Here is a 21,394-nt window from a genome sequence, read left to right on the forward strand (position 1 = left end):
TTAACTGGCTTCTCCAGCTGCTGAAAAATAAATGGCTGATTTTTACTTTGCGAAAAAGGAATTTTAATGGTCTTTGCCAGAAATAGCAGGAGCTGAAGTGTCTTGTGCAAAATAATAATTTTTTTAAAAGCACTCAGGATGTGAGTCATTATTAACAGCAGGATAGTTTAAGCATTCTTCATTTTCCTATTGTTACAACATAAAAAATAGAAGTTTTGATACAGAAAAATATAGTTTCTATAGGCTGACCAGAGATCATGTGACACCCCCCCCCTTGTCTTCAAATCAGTGCATTTCATTTTCCACAAATAAGTTGACAATGCAGGAAATAAAAAGATAGAAAACTACACAACACTGTGACAAGTTTACTAATTAACACAGAGAAGGAAAGTGAAACGCACAGATTATAAGCTTTAGTATTTCTTTGGTATCTTCACAGCTCATAATGATCCACAGTAAGAAAAAAAACACATTATCACAGTCTGCATGGAATGGAATTATAACTGAAACTTATCTATCTAGGATTGACTGGAGTATCATCAAAAGTTTGAAGAACTTCCGCACTGGGAAAAAAAAGGTGAACCTGTACTGCTGAAATATTAATGGAGTATTTGCTTGCAAGTTGTATACAACCCATACATAATGTCACATTTTATCAGCTCCTAGTATTTGCAGAAAATATTTTGTTTGCAGTAGAAGGAAGGAAATTGATAATGTTGGGCAAATGAAAATGTGGCACTGTACCCAAAGGCTCACTGTGACACACAAGGAATGTATATGGTGGGGCATCTGCTATCGTGATCATCTCTTGCGAGCTGCTTTGGGGACCCCTTTTAAATGACATTACTGATTTGATGTATAAATAAATCACAGGACAACGAATGTTTTAAATCATTGCATCTTCACAATTAATCCTAAACTAATCTAGCGGTAAGAGTTTAGGTTCCAAAAATAGGGTTGCCAGGTGTCCACTATTTGAGCGGACAGTCCACTTTTTTCACATTATGTTCACTATTTTTTTTTCACAAAATAGTGGACATTTTTTTTATTCAAAAGCTTTATGATGAAATGGTACATAAGTTTTGCGAGTCAGAATTCCATGAAGTTTTGCGCCATGTTCCAACACATTGGTTAAGTTTGTTTAAAGGGGTCGAAAGACTTCTTTTAAACTGGATACCTCTAAAATCGTATTTTATTTCTCTTGGATCTGATGAGTGCCATAAGGTTATCTGAAACCTTATTTCGGATCAGGAAAATGAACTCGCAAAGGACGATGAACCAACAATTTCAGAATTGTATTTATATTTCACGCACTTCTTCATGTCAATAATGCAAGACACCCTACTGAAGCTGGAAAGCAAGAAAATTCTTGCATGTGATCTTCACATTATCATGTGTAAGCTGCGTGATTCTTTGCAAAAAAAATACGATGAGCAGTTTTTTGGAATGAAAGTTTTATTTGCCTTACGTAAAAAACATTGCCTGAGAATGCCGTGCAAAAGTTCAAGAAAGAAGCCATCAACGTGTATCAAAGAGCCACTGCGTACCTAGAAAAGTGGTATAATTTCACCGATTCAGTATATGAGACGCTAAGTTGTTTCAATCTAATTGATCGCAATAATCCTCCAACTTTAGAAGAAATGACGAACATCTGGTTATTATCACCATGGCGAGAAGGACTTCCACCCAACACTCTCTTTGATGAAATTTCTGCCTTAGAAGAAGTTTATGTTCATCTGCAGGGCGATTCATCCCTTGATAAGTGGACGTACTTTTTCAAGAAAGAGCCAACTCCGAGTTTACTGAAACTGTTCCAGTATTGTGCATCAATTCCGGTATCAAATGCAAACGTTGAACGAATTTTCAGCATCATGGGAAATTTGTGGACTGACGAACGTAACCGACTGCTTGTACCATCAGTTTGAAGTGAACTTTGTATATTTTTAAATATTTCTCAACGTTGTATTGAAATTAAAGAATTATTCCTTAAACACAAAGAATTGATCAAAGCTGTGCAGTCAAATAAAAAATACACACGACAGCAAAGTAAAATGTAATTTAATAGTTTACATATTATTATATTTGATGTTTTGAATTTTAAGTAAAGTTTTGAAGTGATTATTTTAATACGTGTGAAAATGTTTGTAAGAAAATTATCCACCACCACCACCCCGCTTGTCCACTATTTTTTGGAAGCAGACCTGGCAACCCTATCCAAAAATGACACAAAGAAGGTAGCAGAAACTGTTTCTTAAGGTAGTTCTTTTGGAAAAATAAAAGATTCGCCTGTGATTCCGTTTTCTTCTTAGCTTGAGAGTACTAAAAAAAAATCCTGTCACATAATGCATTTAAAATATTTAAAACCAATTAAACTAAGGAAAGAAATTAATCAAAGTGCAACAGTAAATTCAGATACAGGTTACTCATCTATTTTTAAGCTTGACTTCTCTCTGAGGATATAAAACAGGCAGCTTTAGGAACTTAGGATAAACTTCTGATTGATATCAGGCTATGCTTTTTAAGCACCTGAGCAGGACTTGTATTTAAAAACAATGTTTAAACTTCATTTGAAAGAGCGTCTGCTAAGGAAAATGGATTATCTGACTGGTGCTGAAGGTCCTGCAAGTGTCAGCTTTTATCTGTAAGCCCTCTTCTATTAGCAGAATTTTGCTTGACAAATCTAAGTAAGTTTCTCCTTTAAGGAGGAGTAACTTCAGTGGTGGGTTTCAAAATTTTTTACTACCGGTTCTGTGGATGTGGCTTGATGGGCGTGGCAGGGGAAGGATACTGTAAAATGTCCATTCCCACCCCAATCCAGGGGAAGGTTACTGCAAAATCCCCATTTCCTCCTGATCAGCTGGGATTTGGGAGGCAGAGAATAGATGGGGATGGGGCCAGTCAGAGGTGGTATTTACCGGTTCTCTGAACTCTAAAATTTCCACTACCAGTTCTCCAGAACTGGTCACAACCTGCTGAAACCCACCTCTGAGTAACTTACTCTACAAATCTCCTTGCTACCACCATTTCTATACTTCATATGCTGCCTCTTGTATTTAAACTTCTCAACTCTCTGCGTACCACACAAATGTGCTCTGGAAAGTTTTTTAGTAGATTTGGGGGGGGTAGAGAGAAAGAAAATGAAATTCTTGCCTAATAAGCAAAAATTGGTTTGTATAACCTGAGCAAGCTGATTAATAGTTGGCAGGAATCCATCAAGACTCTTGGCTGGACTGGACTGGGAAGTTAAAAAAACAACAACAACCCAAAAGAGGCAGTGGCAAAGTTACTTAGATAATGAGATGGTATTGCCTTAATTTAATTAATTAAATAAATACTTTTGTACAGTCATCCAGAAAATTACCCAAATGAATCCTTAAAAGGTTTCAACAGTAGAGTATGAGTCAGAGAAAACTGTACCTGAATTCCTCAGTGATTATGGAGGAGGATGGTCTTAAATCTCTTATTCTAATCTAAGCTAATGTGAATACTTTTAATAAATCTCTCATGATGTTACCTTGCATTCACAAGATTGACAGCTGCTACCCAGATGGGGAATACACATCCTTCTGTCTCAAATATGAACTCCTTAAAGGAGAAACTTTCTCTACAAATCTCCTTGCTACCACCATTTCTATACTTCATGTTGTCGCTTGTCTTTATGAGAAGTTTATTCTCATCTCTCTGTGAGTTTTTCATCAACTCCATTCAATTCAACTTTTTTGCTCTTCCCCTATCCTTCAAGCAATTCATCTAGTGTGTTGGCAAATGTTTAAGAATCAGTTCTGTTGGCTCCATTGTCTCTGCTGTGCCACTAACCATGGAACAACGGATCAACGCAAAGGGTACTGTAGTTTAATTCTGCTTTCAGTTGGCTTGCAAAATTCATGAAAATTGGGAAAAAAATGACACTTTGATTTTGGGTTTTCTCAATTAGACATGTTTGTTGTTATAGAACTGGGTAGTTTATATTATGAAAAAGTAAAAAGCTGAGGTTTGATGCTATTATCTTATTCTACTGCACCAAAGGGACTTAGAAGTCAATGCTTTTTCTTTCTTTTTTTCCCCTTTGCCTTACACTTTCCTCTTCCCCTTTCCCTTATTTTCCTATTTCTTGTGTTTTATATTATAAATTAATAAATAAAATGGAATATGGGGGAAGTATTATTCCAGTGAACAAGGGCAACCATAGAAAAATTCCAATATGATGACAAAATTTAAAGGAAGGAACCTGGAGCAGGCACTCCTGAGGCAGATGTTTTTGGAGAAGGCAGTCTTTCAAATAATTTAATTTTAGGCCACATAAAACTTGTAAGGTACCCTTCAATCACATTCGGAGAGCCTACTTGCAGCCAGTGCAGCTTGCAGAGTGGCAGGGTATATTATGCAAAAGTTCCATAATTCAAATCTATTTCCTTTCTTGTGACCTTTCCATAAATTAATATATGTGTAGTCCACTTTCTTTTTCACAACTATATTTTTTCAATGATCTGTTGAACAGCAAAAAATTGCTCTGCAGAAAGCCATACTGTAGTTTGGCTGAACTTTTGTTTGCATTCTTAAATTTAAATTCTGCTAACACCTTCCCAGGCGTACTTTTAAAAAATCATTTTTAAATGCGCACTTTTTGTAACTTTGTAGAACTTCAAAGAACATGAATGTTTCTAAATGTGTAACATGAAAATGGACCGAACATAAATGCAGATACTAAAACGCTAGAGAAAATATAAAATTAAAGCTAAATTGCTCAATTGTTCAAGTACTGTGTATTGTAGAAGACACTACAATATAAAATGCTAATGTATTTAACTTCCAAACTATTAAATGCTAAAATAGTTGATTGTACTTTTGTGTCATTTGTTAATAATCCAAATCTTTCACCTTTAAATTTAATATATTTGTCTAAAATTCAGAAACTTCAGATAATTAACTAAGAGAAAACATAAAGCTATTGCTATTGCCAAAATACATAGCTGGTTCATGGCTCCCTTTAAATTTTTCCCATTATTATTGCCTATGACTACTGCAGGTGGGATCCAATAAAAAGAATGAATGATACACACCAGAATGAGCAGAGTTTTGTTTTATTTAAGGGATAAATCCAGTACACACACAGGGAGGAGATCATTTCCTGATCGTGATTGACATCAGTGGGGGAAGTTTTGACATTTCTGTTCAAAATTGCTCCATTCTCTTTTCTTCTCCAAGCTGTCCTCTCATAAGGTTGAGGTACAATTGCTACACTCTATGTTTGAATGTTGCTCAAGTAAAAAAATCCCTTCTCGTTTCCCTTTTTGATCTTATATCAAGATCATTTACTTGAAAAAAGAGAACCAGAGGATCTTCTGATTAGAGGAAAATGTAATTTAGACAGTTGCATATCTTTCTTAAGAGGGGAGAAATTAGTAGCTTTACTGTCAGTATTGGAAATGCTTCCGATTGTTAAAGCTGTGAGTGATTTTGTTGGAGAATGTATCACAGGGAACAGAAGAAGTACTGAAATGAAAATGTATTTAAATTCCTATCATTTAATTATAAAATGGATTTGTGTAATAGTGCCGAGAAAGAGCTAACTTTACTTTGCTTGGTGGGATCCTGTTGCTTAAAAACCATTTTATCTCACCCATTTAAATTAGAGAATTATGTGCTCATTATCCCACATTATCCCAAGCCTACACATAAAAATACCTAAGACTTTTTAGTGCTTATATATTTCAAATACCATGAATATTTAGGATTAATGTTGCAGCCTTCAGAAATAGATCAAATGTATTAATATCTCTTGAGCAGCGTTGGTAGGGGCAGATGTCTCAAAAGTTTTTTTTTTTTAACAGAATACCAGTGTTTCTAGCATGTGGTAGCCTAGCAGTTAAGACTGGAAAACTGGAAGGTTGGTAGTTCGAATCCAAGTACTGTGTGATGGGGTGACCTCCCATCCTTGCCGCAGCTTCTGCCCACCTAGCAGTTCAAAAGCATGCAAAAGTGAGTAGATAAATAAGTACCATTTTGGTGGGAAGGTAACAGAATTCCATATGCATCAGTGTATAGTCATGCTGGCCACATAACCATAAAAGCATCTTTGGACAATGCTGGCTTCCTCAGTTAGGAAATGTAGAAGAACACTAAAGTTGGACAAAATTAGAGTCAGACAAAACTTGCTTTTACTTTTTTCTTTTTTTTTTTAACCATAGTTTAAGGTATGGTTTTATATATTATTTCTGGAAACTTTTTTAAAATTCAATTTGGAGCCTGGATATTGTGAGAAATTTAAATCAAGTAAACAACTGAATATATCTGAAAGGAAGATGCTCAGAGGAGAAATTCCTGTATCTGTATCGCCCCTATTTGTAGAGATTATAGCTAACTTTGTGGGCTACTGCTGCATAAACCTGAGGAGGACCATCAGATGATAACTGAAAGCCATAAACATTTGTCTTCCTAAGGAAATAAGGTTCTCCGAACTACTCAAAATTTCCCGGTTCTCCAGAACCTGTCACAACCTGCTGGATTTCACCCCTGCTTCAGACTCTACAGACGTTGAGACAAAATGTCTATAGATATCTGGCCTAAAGCAGGTTGGAGACGTACCAAGAGCATACTGATAATACCTCTTTCAAATCTTATAGATAACCTCTGTTTCAACCAGATGGCGAAACAGGGATAAGGAGACTGAATCCCGCTGCATCATAAATAGGACTGCCTACTGAGTCAACCTCTTTCCACACCATTGACCAATTCTGCTCTTATAAAGGAATGGAACCACTGCAGAACAATTTTCCTACACTTACTTTAGATGGATGCCATAACAAATAATGAAAGGTCAAGAATGGGAGGGCCTATTCCTCTCGTCCAGGTCCTGATGAAAGTCATCCACCTGTTGTGACCTAGGCTTACTGAGTCACTACAAAACACAATTAGTCCTAAACAACCCTATTTTACTGTAACGTTCATGGGAATATTCATTCCCAGTTGAGTCCCAATTAGTTGCAAAACAAGTCCTTTAGAAGAAAAACCTTTATCTTCTTTGACACCCTGCCAAAGGCCTTACTTGGCAAAGCCCCACAAAGTTCAGAAACAAACAAGAGATGTCGACTGGAAACAGAGTTAGCAACATTGCTTTCCTGCAAAAGGCCCAAGTGCCTTTGTTTCTCTTTTAAGCCTTATGGGAGGGGACAATCATCTCCTGGTCTTACTCCCGAGTCGTCCCTTTTGCTTTAGCTGCTCTTGCCTTCTGGCAGCTCTGCACATGCATGCACTAGGAACAGGGTCCTCCTGTTCCTCTGCCTCTCTGCTGTCCGACTCTGGAGCTCCAGAGTCCGTGCATCACTCCCAGATGGCCCTGGCCCCATCTCTGCCTCCGATGCAGAGCCCTCATCCAAGCCTTCCCCAGATTCCAGGACTGGCCCATGTTCCTCCTCAGCCTCCTCACTGTCCGACTCCGCTGCCAGCTCCACAGACTGCTGGCAGACCACAACACCACCAGAGCAACCAACGCCACTTCTGTCCCATGCTCATGCCTGAATCCTAACTGAAAGGGTTCTAGATAATTTATCTGAACTACTTTGTAATTAAAGCCATACCACCTTCTCAATAACCTTTCCTAAAAAGGTTGTATATAAAGCAGTAGTTGTCCAATAGAGGATGGGCCTGAGAGGATGCAGCACTACCTCTTTCCCAGCAAGACTCCATTTCCCAAAGAGGCACAGACCATGTCCCAGATGAATCTATTACCACAGATGCCAACTGAAGAAGCAGGCAGGGACATGGATCCAAGCCACAGATGGCAAAGATTGAATCACAATACTTTTTCTGCTTCATCTGAGATGCCAAAGCAAATCCCAGATCACCCTACAAAGTGCTACCTTAGCAATTCGGGTCCCAACCATGGAGACAAGACTTAAACTAATCTGTCTCTGTAGGCAAAATGCCATGCAATCCCATCAAAGCAGCATGGTGGCAGATATTCCTGCCGCTCATTTCCAACTGGAAGGGTCCCTTAAATAGTGCTACTGGATACTGGATGATGACTCACTGATAAATTTAAGGTTGGAAAAGTACTGATGCTCTTCCAAAGTGTGGACTTGAATATGAGCTTGTACTCTTGTTTGGTTATGATCACTTTTTGTTTTCATTCCCTGGCACTTCAAGCATTTACTTGTCACTTCAACTTCTGGAGCAACTCAGCAAACTAAGGAGCACCTGAGGTCAGAAAATAAGAGAGGCTGCTCAGAGGCAATCATGTCAAATGCAATGCTCACCTTCTAACCATAATTCTTAACCAAGTACACAACAGAAATTCTTTCCCTGCAGACAGACTGTAAGCTTATTTTATGTTGGCTTTCATTTTCATTTGGCTACAAAACTCAGTGCTTCTCTTGTGTGATTCTATAATTTGGGATTATAGTTTGCATTTATCTTAACAAGTGAGACCATGATTAGTTTTATTTCATTAAATTACTAGTTCAATAATAGTTTTAAATAACTGAGACTTCCCTCTGTGGATTTGTTTCAACATATCCAGTTTTCTTACAAGCATATTTGTTCAATTGTAACATGGGATGTTTGATTTTTACCTACCGTGTTTCCCCCAAAATAAGACCCTGTCTTGTTTTTTTTTTGAACCCTGAAATAAGCGCTTGGTCTCATTGCCATGTGCTCAAAAGCCCGATTGGGCTTATTATCAGGGGTTGTCTTATTTTGGGGTAAACAGGGTAGCACGATATATGAACAGAGCTGTGTGGTTGGTTTATGCACTGATGTTTTATATGAACAACAAATCAGATTTTCTGCTCTTTTGTGAAAATGTCAAGGTTGGGGGGAAATCACTGTAGCTTTCTTTTAAGCCATTGCTGTCTTGCTGAATATTCTTCACTGCCTTGATTCAAAGCTTTCTGTCACTTTCTTCAAGCTGAGACAACTTTTTTTAAAAAAATAAATAATTTGCCTACGCAATTTGTACAATTTCAAAAGGCTTTATCTATTCACCATGTTATGTCTTTTCCTTTTTACCTCAACAAAAACATTAATGTTACCAGCTATATTTCAGCTTCAACTGAGACTTAATAGCCAAGTTGTAATATGCAATTTTTATGACATCAAATGGGAATCAGCAATTGCACAATGTGTAGAAAGTTACCATAATTATGAGCCTGTCAGCTATAACCATATGTCCACAGAAACACAGTGTAGGCTTTCAAAGGAAAAAAAGATAAATGGGCTATCAATAATACAAAAAAATTAAAAACATTCAGACAAAAGATGCTTTCAAGTAGAAACAGTATAAAAATTGAAAACCACTGGTGTATGTATTTATAAAAGTACACAATAGTCCTTAAGCATGATTCCCAAGACTACTTTTTCCTAAATGTTCCTTATACTAGACTACAAATATAACAACATATTGGACATGAGTTGCATTTGTTTTGTTGCTTCCTTCTGTCCCACCCCAGCAACAACTCATACTATTTCTGTTTATAAATCTTGGAGAGTTTGAATTAGGAATGTGTCCTGAAAACACAGCAGGCCAATCAGTCACTAAAGACTTGATTTTTATCACTCTCAGCCTTCTGAGACATTACATCATAGTTAAGGAGGTTTTGTTATACTGATCTTTGTTTGTCTTTAGCATGGGAGGAAAATGTCTATGCTTTCACAGTTGGAACATAAAAAATATACAAGAACTTCAGCAAAAAGTTTTTAAAAATGACATTTTGCAACTTTCCTAAAGGGAGGAATAAAAATATTAAGAACAAAATTGCTTCTTCCCAATAACTTAGCACAAATAGTATTTTCAGTCTGAAGTCAAAATTACACTCATTAAAATCTTTGGGAGATTCCGAGACAAGGACAGTTAGCATCAGGCATCTTTGCTCCATTTTCAGAGCCCACTAAACGATATTTGTCAATATTATTTCACTAACATTAAAACAAAAACAACAGATAACCGTGTTTTGTTATTACTAAACTATGTAATGATAAATATTGTGAATTTATTTATTGGATTTATACCCTCCTCTGTAACAAAAAAACCCCATCCTAATCTCTTAAATCCATTCAATTAACATATAAATGACAATTTATGTTTACCATCAAAAGCACCCAATGCCAAGGAAAGCAAGGATAGAGAAGGAAGAGAGGAGTTACTACTGAATCATGGCAAAATCTGTCCATCCAGAGACTGGATTCTGAAGACAGCCAATAAATACATTCCTTCTCTGAAATTCCCTCTTGGATTAATGCATGAAGCATGGAAACGATTGCTTCATCTGGAGCAAATAAAGCAGTGTTTAAAACAATGGTGATGTTCCCCACCCCTCCTCTATTTCTCCAAACTAAAACCATGTTTATTCTCCAGTGCTTGGGAGAGGCAAGATGCCTCGGCAAGCTGAGTGGGGAATCATTCATGCACTCTCCAGTCTAGATGCTTCCCCTTGCTGTGATAGAAATCTTTATAACCAACCTCCACCACTTGTTCTCCAACTTAATAGACCAGTTAGTAGTCTTAGATGTAGGACAATTTCCCCCAAACTACCGTAGTAATTGTGGGAATACTTGTTTTTTAATCTACTCAGTAATGTTACTGGAGGATCACTATCTGTGAGTTTCTCCTGCCCGCCCCCCCCCCCCAAGAAAGTGGTTTTTCTTTATATAGTAAAAAGCCAACAGCATTTGAAATCAATCAATAGCTCAAAAATTATCAAAATTTCCATGCAAATAAACTTTTTAAAAAAAAGGTTGCGGTTACATCTGAATTTATAAAAAATGTTTAGCCACACACACAACTTAACATAGATTGCTGACACGGTGGCACAGTGGTTAGAGTGCAGTACTGCAGGCTACTTCCTCTGACTGCTGGCTGCCTGCAGTTTGGCAGTTCAAATCTCATCAGGCTCAAGGTTGACTCAAGATTGACTCAGCCTTCCATCCTTCCGAGGTGGGTAAAATGAGGACCCAGATTGTTGGGGGCAATATGCTGACTCTGTAAAACTGCTTAGAGAGGGCTGTAAAGCACTGTAAAGCAGTATATAAGTCTAAGTGCTATTGCTATTGCTGTATTTCAACAGTACTGACTTCCTCAAAGGCACATTCACTAAAAACAAATTGGCTCCTTCAATTGAATATGAAAGACAGGGAAATTAATCATGCAAGTCCACCATCCTTTAACCTGATTAGGAGAAGGCTAGCTACTAATACCTTGCTATGTTCTGTCCAAAAGCCTTGATTCTAGAGCAAGTACAGGATTTCTTTTGTTGCCTTTTACGGTTTCCTTTTTGAAGATTAAGCTACAAATGAATGCTCATTTTGAAGAAAGGGTAGAAGCAATTCTGACAATTTCTCACTAAGTCCTCAGAGTATTTATCTGAAGCGGACCGATTAGAGACGAAACAAGGCCATTGAACTCAGAGATATTTACACCTAAATAAATAGATTCAGGATTGTATTGATGCTGAGAGGGAGGATGCAAGTAGTACAAGTGGGAATTCAGCCAAGACTCAAGATATATAACCCTATATATTACAAGTCTTCCACATGTTGCTGAATTGGTATAAATTGCTGGATCCGGTATTAAGAGAGACATAGTTTCTCCAGAATGCTATGAACCTACTTACTTAAAAGAGGCCTTGTTTCTTTTAATATAATTTATTAGCACAGATGTTCTCCAGTTTAGAGTCACAGCAAGGTAGTACAGTTGAGTGTGGGACAATATTTCCTAAACTAATAATTGTGCAAGTGCTTGGTTTTTTTTTAACCCTATTCATTAATATTGTTGGAAGATAATGTGGGTGGGCTTTTTTCTCCCAGGAAGTGATGCTGGGGGCTTTTGTCCATACAGTAGAAAGTCAACAGCATTTGAAAGCAATCAATAGCTCAAAAATGATCAGAACAAAATCCTCATACAGACCACTAAATAAAGAAGTTGCCATTACAACTTCAAATAGCAAAGATGTTTACCCACATATACAATTTAACAGATTGTTGACTCTGTCTGAACATATTTCAAGAGTATTGAGTTCCTGAATGGCACATTTGGCAGAAACAAAGTTGAATGCTTGACTTCACCAAGTTTGATTTCACATTATTTTTAATATTTTCCATTTCATGTTTCTTATATTTTGATTCCGCATATTTTCCTCACATAAGTCAATTTGAAAACATGCACCTATTTTTGTGAGCTTGTCTCCTAATATATGCATAGATATAATATATGCAACTTATTTTCCATAAATATCTATTTTTGTTGCACTTATCTTCAATATTCAGTTTTGTACACTTAATTTGAATTGTGAACTTCATCATAAAATTCAGGTATTTGGACATTTTCTTATAATTGCATACTAGTTTGTTGAACAGATTTTTGGATGTGCAAAATGTATAGGCTTCATAAATATGTTTATAGTACCCATGCTCCTAAGTGGACATATGTGAAATTTAGAGTGTCTAATAAATTATTATGAATTATGTACACATTTTGCAACTATAGGTACCTAAACATATATTGCATATCTGTACTAGTCAGCATGGTAAATGTGCCAAACATGATTTTTTTTTCCATAACTAATGTTCACATGAAAGGATCTAGTATCTTAGATATATATATTTGGTAAAATTTCATTTCATACCTCATAAAAATAAATCTCTCTCCCATCAGAAAACAAATGTGATCAGAGCGCCCTCTTGTGTTTAAGCACTGATATTGTCTAATAAAGAAAATCACTTCCCAGCAAGTTGCACAGTTGAAATGGATTCTTATCTGGGGCTGCCATCTGCACAATGCCATATAAATTACCTATTTAAAAAAGATGAAGTACAGTCTGGTTTGAACTGGATTGGAAAACAAAGTAATTCTCATTGTTAAAAAGAAAAACTGGACTGGAAAAATGCAAACTTGGTAAATGTTCTTAAGATTTGATTTGCTAATATATTTATTTTAAATTTAAGTTTCTTAATTGTTTATTCCTGAATAATGTGTTTAAGGATACTTACATAATTGAAAAAGAAAGAAGGAAAAAAAGCTGATCATTATGTACAATATCTATGCCAAGAGCAGGAATACTTTTTTTTTTTGTCCCAAGAGCTGTTAAATTCTTGAGCAAAGTGAAACAGGCTTTAAACTTTAAAGACACGTAATCATGTTTGGGACTTCTGCTTTGGGTTCCTTACAGCAGAAAGGGCTGAAAATACTATCAAATTGCACTAACTGCTGTTTCCAAATCTTAAGGCTAAAATGTGTAAGGATCTCTTTCGGTAGTTCGGCTTGTCATATTTCCCAAATTAACTTTAATTCTACAGACAAAGACCACAATAGACTTTTCAAGTCTGTGAAAGTTAGCAAGAGTTAGAACTTCTACGCAGAAGAATGCTTTGGCAAAATTTATCCAGCTATGTGATCATTTCACCTGGAATGATATTTTCCTCCAGCATATCTAAGACATGAATGTAACCATCCCACCTTTTCCAGAATATCATGAATATCAGAATATCAATTAAGAAGAGGTCATTACAGGTAGTCCTCGACAACTAACCCCTCAAAAGCTGCATTTAACATCCAGCTGCCTGCAATTACTACGAGTTCGAATCTCCCCAGGCTCAAGGTCGACTCAGCCTTCCATCCTTTCTAAGGTGGGTAAATTGAGGACCCAGTTTGTGGGGGCAATAAGCTGACTTTGTATAAATATACAAAAGTATGAAGGCTATTGCTTAATGCATTGTAAGCCGCCCTGAGTCTCCGGAGAAGGGCGGCATATAAATCAAATTAAAAAAAAAAATTATACTGTTAAGTGAGTCATTTGTTAAATCAATTTTGCCCCATTTTATGACCTTTCTTAGTCTCAGTGAATCACTGTAGTTGATAAATTAGTAAATCTGGGAATCTGGCTTCCCCATTGGCTTTGCTTGTCAGGTGGTCACAAAAGGCGGTCACATGATCTTGAGAACACAGCCATGGTGATAAATATGAACCAGTTGCCAACCATCTGAGTTTTGATCCCATGACCATGGGATTGCTGAAAAGGTAATCGTAACTGTGAAAACTGGTCATCAGACACTTTCTCAGTGCCGTCGTAACTTTGAATGGTCACTAAACGAACTGTTGTAAGTCGAGGGCTACCCGTATATCGCTGGGCTGTCCAAGTCAAAAACCAAATTTAAGGGGCAACGTTACGGTACCCAGCTTATGTTAAAGGAGCAAAAATTCAACACCCGCATTCTTTATTAACTGTCATTGTCCATCCAGACCTTTTCTTTTTCAAGTCAGAATAACACCTGGATTCCCACTGAAGCCTAAGACCAGAGCTCCTCTGCTTCCCTTATGTGGGAGAAAGCCACTTACACCCCTAACCAAGACAGAAGCTATACGAAACGAAGGTCAGCCTCCCTCCCCGGCATTAAAGATGCTTTGCTTTGCGAAGACATCTCCAAACCAAGGAACCTGGCCATGGTGCCAACTTCTCTTTGCGTGTGGGAGTGATGAGCAGTTGTGTGGGATGTTAATGAGCAGGGCTGCAAAAAAAAAAAAAAAAGCCCTCTCTCTTCCCATCCACTAATTCCGACAGCTATTACCAGTAAATAATAATAACAGAAAAAGAAAAAAGAAGGGGGCGAAACATCTCAGACACTTCTCCCCCCCCCCCCATTCCATCCATCCATCCAAACAAACACTTGTTCTGCAGGTTTAGAAGCCAACAGCAACTATCTCTAAGCAAAGACAGCAAAGCTAAACGTAAAGCCAGAAAAGGGGCCATTCATTGCCCAGGTACAAAAGAGGCCGGGGATCTCGCAGCACGGAAGTCGCCATTTTAACCAGTGGAACAGCTCGCCTTCATAAGTAGTGGGTGGCTTCATCCCTGGAGGTTTTTTTAAAGATACTGGACAGTCACTTTTGTCTAAAATGGCATAGGATCTTCCTGTTTGAGCAGGGGCGGGGGGGATGTTGGACTAGAACAGGGGTCAGCAACCTGTGGCTGTCACTCAAAATATGCGTCACAACAGCCAATGTGCGACACCCACCCGCACACAATTTATTGAGCCCTTCAACCCCCAGTTAGGCCAACCATGGATAAATCCAAGAAAAGTTTCAGAAGAAAACAGAATGTTTAATTCAACTACGAATGCTAGTTTTGTGGCCGCTCAAGAAATAGTCAGGCACGGGAAGGGTTTTGTGGCTCCCGGTGTTTTCTTTTTCTGTGGGAAACAGGTCTAAATGCCTCCTTTGAGTGTTTAAGGTTGCAGACCCCTAGACTAGAAGACTGAGCTTGTGGATCAGAAAGGTCGGCGGTTCGAGAATCCCTAGTACAGGTCTCCTGTGTGAGCAGGGGGTTGGACTAGATGACCTCCAAGATCCCCTCCAACTCTGTTACTGTTAAGGTCCCCTTCCAGCTCTATTCGGATTCGGATTCTGGTTTGAGCAACTACTAACTACTTGTTATAAGGACAAAGAAGCCCCCACCTCCCACGCACCTTCCCGGTCAATCGCATCGGGTTTTTGTCAAGTTTACTTCGGAGTAAATGCCGCAAGGAGGCATTTGCTTCGGAAGAAGCGAACCAACGGAAGAGGATTCAATAATAGGGGAGGCCGCGATCTCGCTCCTTAGCGCCGGGGGTTGGCTTCGGAGCAGCCATGCGGAGGGGCCTGCCCTGCACTTCCTCCTCCAAAGCTACTTTTTGTAAGTTTGCGGGGGGGGGGGCAGAAAGCCCCCTCCTCCCTCCCTCACAAGGGGCCCCCACCCTGAGATTTCTTCCCCCCCCCCCACCCGCGCCTCCCCTGGGAGACTCGGCGGTCGGAGCTGCAGCCACGTCAGCCCGTTTTGCCTTTCCCAACCCCGCCCGCCGCCTCCTCCTCCGGCCGCGAACCGGATCCGCCGCCTGGCTTTTCCTCCCGTCTTCGCCACTGCTCCAGGCTGCAGCTCCGGCTCCTCCCCCGCGCCGGCACCAGCAGGCAAGGATCCTCCAGCATCAGGTAAGGACTCCGGCTGCAACTGCAGCTGCAGCTGCCTCCGCTCCACCGCCCGCGGCCTGGGAAAGATAAAAGATAAATAGATAGAGCCACCAAGCACCCCTGGCTTTCCGGCTGCCCCGATTCTCAGTCCGGCTGCTTGCGGGGAAAGTCTCCCGGCTTTCCTTTCTTTAGTTGGAGGGCTCGATTTGTCTCCCGCTTCTTCCACTCCGCTTTCCTTTTCCGCCCACTAGCTCTTCTTCTGAGCGTAGTAGGCCTTCTTTTCTCCCACCGCATCCTCCGCAGCCCGGGCATGCCTTGCTCGTTTTAAATCCCCGCCGCGGCTTCTGCACGGAGGCATTTTCTGGGGGTGTTTTAAAGCCTTTCCCCCATGGTTTTCCAAGCCTTTAGGCCGGGGGAGCCCTTGCATTGTTTCTCCAGACGCTCCTACTCCGCTTCCTATCCGCTATTGATGGCGCCCTCTTTATTTATTTATTATTTTTTTTTGTAGGAATAAGCCAAGAGTTTTGCAATTAGAATGTGATTTTGGCTGGTTTCCCTCGGTCCTCCGCCCCACCCTAACCCCAGTGGGGGTGCCAGCAAGTGCAACTTTCTTCTCTTTAAGGATTATGGAGAGAGAGAGACAGCCAAATTAAAGTTGGAGCTACAGCCAGTCCTCGATTTACGGACTCCCAGTTGAGTCCAACATTTTGGTTGCTAAGCGAGACCAGTTGTTAAGTGAGTTTTGCCCCCATTTTCTTGCCCCAGTTAAGTGAATCGCCGCAGTTAAATTAGTACGACGGATTTATGGACTTAACGTTGCTAAGTGAAACATTTGTTAAGCAAGATGTGACTTTTTTATTGCCACTGTTAAGTGAATCCCTTAAGATGTTAAGTTTAATAACAGTCGTTAAGTGAATCTGACTTCCCCATTGACTTTGCTTGTCAGAAGGTTGCAAAAGGGGGATCACATGACCCCGGGGACGCTGCGACGGTCGTAAATATGCATCAGTTGCCAAGCATCTGAATTTTGATTGCATGCTCATGGAGGTGCTGCAATGCTTGTAACTGTGAAAAACGGTCCAAAGTCACTCTCTTCAGTGCCTTTGTAACTTTGAACCGTCACTAAATGAACTGTTGTAAGTCGAGGACTATCTGTATAGAGAGAGAATTGCTTCGGATGATGGCTTCCATAATCCTTTGCCATTGTCTTTGCTGGCTTGGACCCGTGGGAATTGCCTAAACATGCACCTGGATGGCATCAAATTGCATGCCCAAAAGCAGCGTTTGTATTGTTTCATCAGTCCCCCACAAAGGCAAGGTGGATTATTAGTGCTCTGGAAAGGACTGAAGATCTATTCAGTCTCAAGATGGCAGCTTTATTAATATTTTTAAAGAACCAGGTTTGCAGCGACTTGGCTTTCAAGCCATGATCTAGGATGGAGGAATGTTAATACTTAAAGTATCACATTTATACTTCCCTTAGTTTGTTCAAAAACTTGTTTTTGAAGATTTTAGTATGTAGTCTTTCACTCATACTGCTGTTGATTTCTCCTCAGGATAAACTACATGTGAGTGCATTTGCTCATTTCCTGTAGCCACGCTTCATCTGAATCTTGTAAAGCTGCTTTGCTGGAGTGCTTCTGCCTTTGAAGCACAGGAATAAATAGGTGAGCCTTTTCCTTACTGTGCAGGCATTTATTCTGGCAGGGTGTAGCTTTGTGTGCAAAAGAGCACATGCTCAAAGGCTGAGAAAGTGTCGTGTAGAACTTCTGATAAATTACTGTATTACTGGGCTAGAAGAGCTAATTGCCTCAACCGTCTAACTCCATTAATCCATGTATTGAATGCTTCACAGTTAGATTGTTGTAATGCAGTACAATGTGTGCTTTTGCTCTTGCTGGATCTGGAAATAGATGTGGAATGTAATATTGGAACACCAAATGGCTCATTTGGCCATATCCTCTGTTAAAGCAACTGTATTGAGTACCGGTTAGTTTATCAAGCTAGGATTAAAATTTTGATTCTGGCAAACAAGAGTGTAAACAAACTGGGACCAGGATGTAGATCCTATCAAACATTAGAGAAGTCCTCTTGAAACTGCTGGGTTTGGCAGAATGCCATTTTCTGGTTACTCATAGTCGAGCCTATGGTGGCCCCAGGTTTCTAAAATGATCTTCCCCCTGAAACCTATGGGGCATTTATATTTTGTTAGTAACAGTAACAGAGTTGGAAGGGACCTTGGAGGTCATCTAGGCCAACCCCCTGCTCACGCAGGAGACCTGTACTAGGGATTCGAACTGCCGAACTGCTGACCTTTCTGATCGACAAGCTCAGTGTCTTAGCTACTGAGCCACCTAGATCCTTGTTGAAAACTTATCTCTTCATTCAAGCCTTCACTAAATGAACGTTATACACAAATGGTTTTATTTTCTTCTGTTTTTCATAGTTTTCATTATTTTATTATTGCATTTTAAAAACACAGAAATAACTGATTTAAGATATGGCTAAAGGGGAAACAATATAAAAATCAATTGAATAAATTAAATATAAGGCAGCTTTTTAGGGTTCTTGATAATCCCGGAATCCTTCAAGTTTTGAATTTGATTGACAGATGATTCCTCCCTAATTTATAGCAAACTGCAGGGCTTGAACTGGCCCAAGAAAGAAGATTTGTTTATGCATTTCTACATTTTCTTTGGTTGGTAACACTTTCCTCAAGTTAAAGTACTTAAAGTCCCATCTCTGCCTTTCGGGAATGATTTCTTACGATTTTTTTCTTCCTAGCATTTTTTCTGCAAGTGCAAGGTCTGCTTTTTTCACATCATCGGAGTGCTGATACTTTGGTTGCAACAAGATTTGTTTAGCTGGCTTTTTTTTTTTAATTTGATTTATATGCCACCCTTCTCCGGAGACTCAGAGCGGCTTACAGTGCGTTAAGCAATAGCCTTAATAGTTTTGTATATTTTTATACAAAGTCATCTTATTGCCCCCAAAAACTGGGTCCTCAATTTACCTACCTTAGAAAGGATGGAAGGCTGAGTCAACCTTGAGCCTGGCAAGATTCGAACTTACTTTAATTGCAGACAGCTGGTGTTAAATTACAGTGCTTAGTCTGCAGAGCTATCCAGGCTCTTTTAGGTTAGGCTTGTCTCCTAACCATGAACTGAGAAAGAGTGACTGGCCCAAAGTCTCCCAGCCCGCTTTCGTACCCAAGGCCAGGCTAGAGCCTATAGTTTCCTGGCTTCTAACCTGGTGTCTTAACCAAATTGAATAAAAACTGGTTCTCAATAATTTATTACATGGAGGCCACCTTATTCCAAAACCAATTAATTGTCTTTCTAGGCAAGTGCTGGCAGATTCTTTTGCAATGGACTTTCCTGTCACTTGCTTCATGGTTCCTTAATTACATTCAACTGATTATGTAATTACATTCAACTGATTATGTAAGGAGAGAACCTGGAACTTTCTTCCAGCGCCCAGTATATGCTTTGTCACTAAGGTTATGATTCTTCCTCTTTCTTTCTCTTTTGACTGGGTACTCCTAATATATGGCCTGTTTTACACTCAATGAGAATACAGAATAACAGAGTTGGAAGGGAACTTGGTGGTCTTAGTCCAACTCCCTACTCAAGCAGAAGGCCCTATACCCGTAATGGGGAACCTATGGCACATGTGCCAGAGGTGGCACCCATCACCCTCTTTTATGGCACGTGAGCCGTTGCCCCAGTTCAGCTCCACCGTGCATGCGTGCATGCCTCCCGCTGGCCAGCTGGTCTTTTGGTCTCTGCCGCACCTGCTTGGGGATGGAGCGCATGGGGGGATGCGTGCGTGCATGTGCAGGGGGAGGGAGCATGCAGGGGGGTACTGCACACACTGCATTTTGGGGGTTTCCACGCACACACATTTTGGGCACTCAGTCCGGAAAAGGTTAGCTATCACTGCCCTATACCATTTCAGACAAGTACTTGTCCAGTCTCTTCATAAAAATCTCAAATGATGGAGCACCCACAACTTCTGAAGGCAAGCCATTCCACTAGTTAATTGTTCTCATTGTCAGGAATTTTCTCCTTAGTTCTAGGTTGAATCTCTCTTTGATTAGTTTCCATCAGTTACTTCTTGTCCTATCCTCAGGTGCTTTGGTGAATAGGTTTGACCTCCCTCTTCTCTGTAACAGGTCCTCAAATATTGGAAGACTGCTATCATGTCACCCCTAGTCCTTCTCTTCATTAGGCTAGACATTGCAGTCATAGCTTCTTCTGCTCACTCCAAAAGAAAGGCTCATTTTTGTACTTTTGTTGTACTGTCTATTATCACTATTGCACTATCAGTGCAGGAAATTTTGGGCCAAGAAGGATATGAACAATTTACAGCAACAAAGAAAAGAAATTAAATTTGAGGAAGTTCCAGTTATGTCTCTCTACATGCACAGTTGCAGAACAAGATAGAAACAGCAGAGTTGTGTTGAATGCTTTAGAGAAAACGGGGGGAACCACTGAGGGAACTCATGTCATGAATTTGCTGTAGAACATAAAGAACCTAAAATCTGTTTGTTGTTTCCCCTAGGCCCAGTCTACTTAAGCATACATTTCTATGCTTGGATTATGACAGCAAAAATCCTACAAGAAGCTTCTTCAGAAATATATGCAGTCCAGGTTACATCAGAGTGAGAACTGTTAAATCTGCTGTGAAGTATACTTGACTAAGATATTCATAATGGAGACTTCATTTCCCAAAAAACAATGCGTCAGAGACTTTATAAAAATTGTCTCCTTGTGTTTCCTTTTAATATTGCTTGTAGCTTTAGTTGACCCAACTCAAGATTATTACAGTTTACTTGGAATATCCAAAGAAGCAACAAGTAGGGAAATTAGGCAGGCTTTCAAAAAGTTGGCTCTAAAGCTGCATCCTGATAAGAACCAGGTAGGTTGGCTTGTCAGAAAATATTTTCCTGTTAACTAAGAAATGTAAATGCAAATGTTTAAATATCTTGTTGTAATACATATTTCATGATTAATTGGTATAATTGTTTCAAAAAGTACAATGTGTTACGTTATAGTTGTTCAGTCTTGAGCTTCCTATATAATCGAAAGGGAAAATACCCATGAAACCTACAACTTCCGCAGTTAGCACTTCTCTTTTTTTTTTTTTCTGCTTCCAAGAAACCATTTCTCTTCATTAGCATTAGCCCTTAGACTTATATACCACTTCACAGTGCTTTACAGCCCTCTCTAAGCGGTTTACAAAGTCAGCCTGTTGCCCCTGACAATCTGGGTCCTCATTTTAGCCACCTCAGAAGGAGGGAAGGCTGAGTCAACCTTGAGCCTGGTGAGATTCGAACTGCCAAATTGCAAGCAGCTAGCAGTTAGCAGAAATAGCCTGCAATACTGCACTCTAACCTCTGCACCATCGTGGCTCATATTCATATTCAACCTGATGCTTCTTAATTGTGGACTGCAGTTCCAG

At 39.5% G+C, this 21,394-nt stretch overlaps 1 protein-coding gene across 2 annotated transcripts in view; it reads left to right on the forward strand.

Annotated features, from left to right (window-relative positions):
- Positions 1-15,497: 15,497 nt before the first annotated feature.
- The window catches only part of DNAJC10 (DnaJ heat shock protein family (Hsp40) member C10), a 38,465-nt gene continuing 32,568 nt past the window's right edge, over positions 15,498-21,394 (forward strand). The window contains exons 1-4 of one of the 2 annotated variants that reach the window (XM_034428918.3): positions 15,825-15,952; positions 16,440-16,666; positions 17,488-17,598; positions 20,495-20,851. In XM_034428918.3, coding sequence (XP_034284809.2) covers positions 20,645-20,851 — 207 coding nt within the window. In that variant the 5' untranslated portion in view covers positions 15,825-15,952; positions 16,440-16,666; positions 17,488-17,598; positions 20,495-20,644. Of the gene's footprint in view, positions 15,953-16,439; positions 16,667-17,487; positions 17,599-20,494; positions 20,852-21,394 lie in introns of both variants that reach the window. The other variant, XM_034428909.3, reaches the window with a different exon arrangement.

The sequence above is a fragment of the Pantherophis guttatus genome, chromosome 1, assembly GCF_059756535.1.
Source record: "Pantherophis guttatus breed Tessera chromosome 1, ASM5975653v1, whole genome shotgun sequence".
Taxonomy (NCBI): domain Eukaryota; kingdom Metazoa; phylum Chordata; class Lepidosauria; order Squamata; family Colubridae; genus Pantherophis; species Pantherophis guttatus.